Source organism: Limulus polyphemus, unplaced genomic scaffold (assembly GCF_000517525.1).
Source record: "Limulus polyphemus unplaced genomic scaffold, Limulus_polyphemus-2.1.2 Scaffold1771, whole genome shotgun sequence".
Taxonomy (NCBI): domain Eukaryota; kingdom Metazoa; phylum Arthropoda; class Merostomata; order Xiphosura; family Limulidae; genus Limulus; species Limulus polyphemus.
In genome coordinates, this window is record NW_013667381.1 from 154,946 (window position 1) to 161,010 (window position 6,065).

The 6,065-nt window shown below is 30.7% G+C and overlaps 1 protein-coding gene across 1 annotated transcript in view; it reads right to left on the reverse strand.

Annotated features, from left to right (window-relative positions):
* Positions 1-6,065, reverse strand: part of LOC106464889 (RNA-binding protein 5-like) — a 66,157-nt gene that overhangs the window by 12,251 nt on the left and 47,841 nt on the right. Inside the window, exons 19-21 of the mRNA XM_022392693.1 lie at positions 5,263-5,494; positions 3,684-3,913; positions 1,563-1,637 (exon numbers count right to left, since the gene is read on the reverse strand). Coding sequence (XP_022248401.1) covers positions 1,563-1,637; positions 3,684-3,913; positions 5,263-5,494 — 537 coding nt within the window. The remainder of the gene's footprint in view (positions 1-1,562; positions 1,638-3,683; positions 3,914-5,262; positions 5,495-6,065) is intronic.

Below are 6,065 nucleotides of genomic sequence, written 5' to 3' on the forward strand. Positions count from 1 at the left end.
TGAACATCCTATTTACTATATTACCATCGCTTACACAGTAACCAATAAATATGTAGTTTCCAGTAATATAAATATGGCCCATTTTGGTTGAGCTTGTATTTTTGGCTTAGCCTTCTTGCTTATCAATTTAGAAACAAATTATTCAGTGATTACTTTTTGTTTGAATGTACAATAATATGTTCAAAACCTCTCCATTTTTTTCTTGATCTATACACTTGTATGTAAAGAAGTTCCTTTCCATGTGTTAAGATAAGTTTACCAGTGCTAATTTTATTTCATTGCCTTTTATAAGCCATTCCATCTTTCTCAAATTACATAAATAAACTTTTCCTGGATTGCCAAGTCATTAGTTTTGTATTTGTGTTTATTCTACCTCAGTGTAAACGAGTAGAAAAATAACAATATAAACAATTATACTCATCTATAATACAACAAAGTACAAATCTCTTACTCTTAGCACTAGTGTACCAGTATTTTGTAAAATACAGTAATATTTTGGTTACCATATATTACATATGCATATATATATTATTTTCAAATAAATACTTAAATGCCAATTATTTTTCTTAAAACATAGAGCAGTAAGTAAAAATTATTTGGGAAACAATCACCTCTACTACTTACGATGCTACAAAGTCCTTGTTTGGACTCATGAGTCGTAATTGCTAACCCTTGTTGTAAACCTTGTCTAAATTCACATGTTTTGATGAAAAAATTACAAATTACAATACCAATACACCAAAAATCCACTCGAAGTTACCAGGCTTCCTCCGTAATTGTATTTTGGTCTAAAAAAATCCAATTTCTGTCCAGTAAATAGCCTTGATCATAATACTTCCAACAATATAGGAGATTTTCTCTTTTAAGTAACTTAAGTGACAGAATTATGTATAAGAAATGTAGAGCTTTTGATTGGTTATAAAGTTATTGGTATACAAAAGTACGTGTAGATAAACAAGTCTTCTCAAAAGACAAAGTGGTGGATGGAGACAATATGGTGGATTTGCTAAATATTGAGATATCTCAGCAAATATAAAAAGGTAGGAGGTTCAGATTTTAGATTCTAGTTTCCCAATATCAGAAATTTGAGTTTCTAATTTGTAAGAAACTATAGACATTGTATTGTGGAGCATCATAAAATTTAATCCAACCGAACTCAGAAGGTCACGTACCATGTGACACACACACACACACACACAACAAAAAAATCGATATTTAGTCTTTTTTTTTAAATATTTACTTTCGAATTAAGAAATCAACTAATGTATAATACTAAAATTTGAATTATATTCTAAAGTTTGATGCAAAACTTACTGACATACATTTATAAAATAATAGTAAATTAAATTTTGAATACGAGTCTACAAGTGTGATGACATGCCCTCTGACCCTTGACCATAGGGTTAAAGATTATGGAAGAACTAATCATCAGAAACAGTAACAAACTTTAAATCAAACTGACTTTTAACAAAACAAAGGGATAACTCACTCAGCTGTGAAATTTAAAATCTAAATACAAAAAAGTTTACAAATCAAGAATATGCAGGACTGTAAGTAAATACCTCTCTCTCAGCCTTTTCCACTATTTCCAGTTCGTCTTGTGTCAGTTTCGTTCTTCGCAAGGTTTCCATGTTTTGCTATACATACAAAAATATTTTTTCAGCTCACAAGTATGACAGTTATGTAGACATTAAACATAATTTTAGCTCACCAAAATTGTCAAACTACGGGCACAATTAACTCTTTTACTAGTGACTCGGTGAATTACACCAACCATGTGACCCCAAAGTGACCATTGGAGTTTCCATACTATAACTTTTAACACGTATTGTGTATCTTCGCAGATTTTTAGTAAACATTAAGTCTTTTGTAGACAACAAAAAATCAAAAGTGTTGACTGCCACGAGTGTAAAGTAGTTTCCTGTTAAGATTTAATTTTTTTTTAATTTCATTTGTATAGTCTCTAAGACATCCTAAATAAAAATCAAATTTTTTTTTCCAGAAAATCTTTATATTTTATCTGCTATTTTCTCTACCCTATCTCTATACAGGGTCATTCAATTTGACCACCTCAGCAACTACCATAAAACTTTAAAGGTTGAAAAATGTGAAAATGAAGTGGGTAGTACTGTTATGTTATCTTTAGTATTGACCATGAAGCTCCAAAGTACTTCCCCCAAGTTTCTACCTCTAATCTTTTCACATCTATTTTCTATGTTCATTTTACTGTCAGCAACTGAAGTAGAAACCTGCCTATCATAAAGCAGTGATTCACTGCTCCTGCTATTAGGCGGTTTACCTGACACTGTAACACACCACTGTCGGTAGCAAATAAGCTTGTGCAACACAATTACCAAAACTTATCGTAATTCTGGCTTTGAGAACACAGTGGGAAAGGATTTATCGGATAGTTTATAGTACAGTGGCTGCAACAAGAATTATCTAAATAACAAAAGTGTGAGAAAATGCTAATGATAAGGCTCTGCACAAAGTTCAGGCTTTTCCAATAAACTTGGTAGATATTTGGATGTTAGTTATCCTCCTGAGGTGGTCAGAATTTAGCAGTAAAGGTGTACAAATTGTGCATATATATATATATATATATATATATATATATATTAGTGTATGTATATTATTACTATTTATTCATAAATGCTCAATTCTTAGTTATTTTTCTTAAAACATAGCACAATAAATAAAAAATATATAGGAAAACAATGATTTCTAGTACTTACAATGTTACAAAATTAATTTGTATTTGCATGTTGTACTTGCTAATCCTTTCCATAAGCTTAATTTCTTCTCTCAAAGACAAATTAATGTTTTATGGATTTCAAAAATCCATTTTAGAAAACCAAAAAATTATCAAATTACTATACTGGTACATACAAAACCACTGTAATGTACCTAGTTTCTAACTAGGCTATATGTGGATTAAAAAATCTAATTTCTGCTCAGAGCAATGACTTATTAAACATTCTTCATAATTTCCAATCATATACAAGTTTCCCCTTCAAGCCAATTAGGAACAACTGTCAGATTTACATAGTTTGGAATGTGCTCTTTCTATTAGTTATAAACATGGACTTAAGAGAAATAGGCATTAGTAGATAAGAGGTTTCAAAAGAATATAGTGGTGGTCAGAGCTACCCTTGTAGGTTTGTAAAATACTTTGATATCTCAGCAAATCACACAGATGGGAGGTACTTATTTTGTATCCTAGCTGGTAAATTTGTGAAGTTTGAGTTTCTAATTCTTTAACTACTATAAACATTGTATGGTAGAAGAAATAAAGTATAAACTGAGCAATAAGACAAGAAGATACACCATATGACATACAAAAAAGCATATTTGGTATTTGTTTAAATATTTTCTTTCGAAGTAAGAAATTAAAACACATATATAACATTAAAATGGGAATTACAAACCACATTGTGATGCCAATTTTATTGACTTACCATAATAATAAAATCATTTAACTAAATTTTGAAAATAATTGAAATGTTGTGACATGCACCCTTTGACCTGTCCGTGAGAGAGAGAGTTAATGTAAGGGTATCCAAATACAACATCAGTAATAGTTCAATCCTATATACCACAATTAATTATTTACTACTTTAACATTATTAAGCCCTAAAAAGGATGATTTATTCACAAATCTTACACAACATCATATTTCCTACCTTGTGTAGATCTGAGAGTTGCTGGTGTCTTGTAAGTGCATCTTTGTTAGGAAACTGACGTTTACATAGTAAACATGCCATCTTTTTTAGATCTGTTAACTTAATTTCCCAAGCTTTAAGAGGATCATGTATAGGTTGCCGAACATCTACAGGTTCAGGCTCAATATCTGAGTCACTGTCTTCACCATAGGCTGCCACAAGGTTTGGCTTGATAGAAGGTTTACTAATACCTGTTAAAACAAAAGTGTACTTTAGAATGAGGATATGCTAGAAAACCAAATTTCATCATGAGCCTCATTCTTACTTTCATATGCTAGAAAACCAAACTCATTAAACTATTTCACTGTAATAACTGACTGGTGTTTTAAGAAGCAAATCTCATTCTTCTTCAGTATTTTGATGAGATATGTGACTTACATCACAAACTGATGAAGTAATAATTTCCACATTTAAATGTTCAAATTGCATGACAATAAATTTTAGTCATTTGAAAAAATACTCGTATGCAAAACATACAGCAAAATTTTATACTGTTCTAGATAAAACATAAAGGCATCAACAAAACAAAACTGTAGTTGAACTTGTTAAACCAAAAAAGACAACGTGATTCAGATTGAAGCACATTATGTATTAGGTAGTCAAGAAATTAATGTCGCATTTGGAACACTTTCATTAACCACCACCCCAAAAATGTACATCACGTATAATAGTTAAAAGAACTGCCTAAATGTTACATTAGTGTAGTTTATATAATGTGTAAAGTTTTTAAATTAAGAAATTGAGTAATATATGGTACTAAAATTTGTATAATAATATACAGTTTGATACCCAACTTATTGACATAAATTCATGAAATATTAGTTCAATAAAATTTTGAATGCGAGTCAACAAATGAGATTACATGGCTTTTCACCCTTGACCCATCTTGAAAGGGTTAATTAGATTTTGAACATAACTCAGTGACATGCACAGAAAGGAGTTTAAAAATTGTGTTGTTGTTATTAAAGGGTTAAATCTCTTCATAAGTGTTAATATTCTGAAAGAAAGGGTCAGTCAAATAGTATCTAAGAAAAGTCTGGACAGGTTTTGTCTTGCTTAGTGTCATTACCTGCACAAAGTGTAATCAGATCTAAATTTAAACAATTTAAAAGACTTAAGACAAAAAAAAAAAGCATCTTAGACAGATAACTATGAAAAATGATGACTCTCGTCTGTTCCAAAATTATCTTTTGCCAGTTTTAGGTTTTTTTTTCAAAGGTAACAGTGCACATTAGAGTAACAGCATTGGTTATAATAGCCCAGGCTCCCTTTCCTGCACACTAAACATGTCAAGTCTTTGCTGCAATACACGTTGTTGTACATAACAAGGTAACGTAGGCATCCTACATTCAATCTGTGACCTTCAGGTAGAGAAAAAACCCTTACCATCTAGGCTACCCAAACACCTTTATTTCTTTAATTAATCTATTTATTCTTTCCAATTTACCAATCAACAACCTATGCATCTAGTTTACCAGTGTAAAACTGCCTCATATCATTCAAAGGAAGTATTAAGGTAGTGAACTTTGCTCCATCATACCACTTAATGGAATCTGAAGTTTTTTTGTCTTCTCCACTTCTTTCCTTAAAGCTTCAGATACTAAGGACTTTCTTTCTGCAGGAGTTGTTCTCTTCTCCAGAACAGCAAACCCAGCATCAGCTGCAGCAGATTGTTTGGCTTGTTCTAACATCGCCCTATTCTGTGAAGTGATTAACCCCAATTTTGCATTTTCTTTCCTCTGATTTAAGGTTTTGGCCCATCTTGCCATATCCTAGAAATATTAATACACAAAAAAATCCATGAATGAAAAATCCAATTTGGAGAATAAGACCAAGCATCTGGATTAAGTATTTTAAACTACTTAGATCTTAAAATGCTTCAGCCTTATTTACAAGTATCCAATATTTTTCTTATTGAGAGGTTTTAACGTATTTCAGGACTTTTCTTTCACATGTATTAATTAACTTACTTGAAAATAGACTATAAAAATAACTAATAATATATAATTTCTGAGAGTAGAAGATAGTAATGAAACACTTATGCTTCAGAAGTTAATACAGGTATTACTGCTGAAAAAAAGGAAAAATTACTTTCTACATTCCTCTCCAAATCATTATAAAATAATATTTATTTACAGATTCCAAGGTACAATCAAATACTTGTAGTTTCACATTAAAATAAAACTTTTAGGTCTATAAATGTGACAAGAGAAAAACATACTTCACGGTTGGTTCGTGATGCTTACAAAATTTAGTTAGGTCATAAGAATAATTTTTTATTTTCCCATTCTAGCACACACACACACACACACACATATATATATATATATATATATATATATA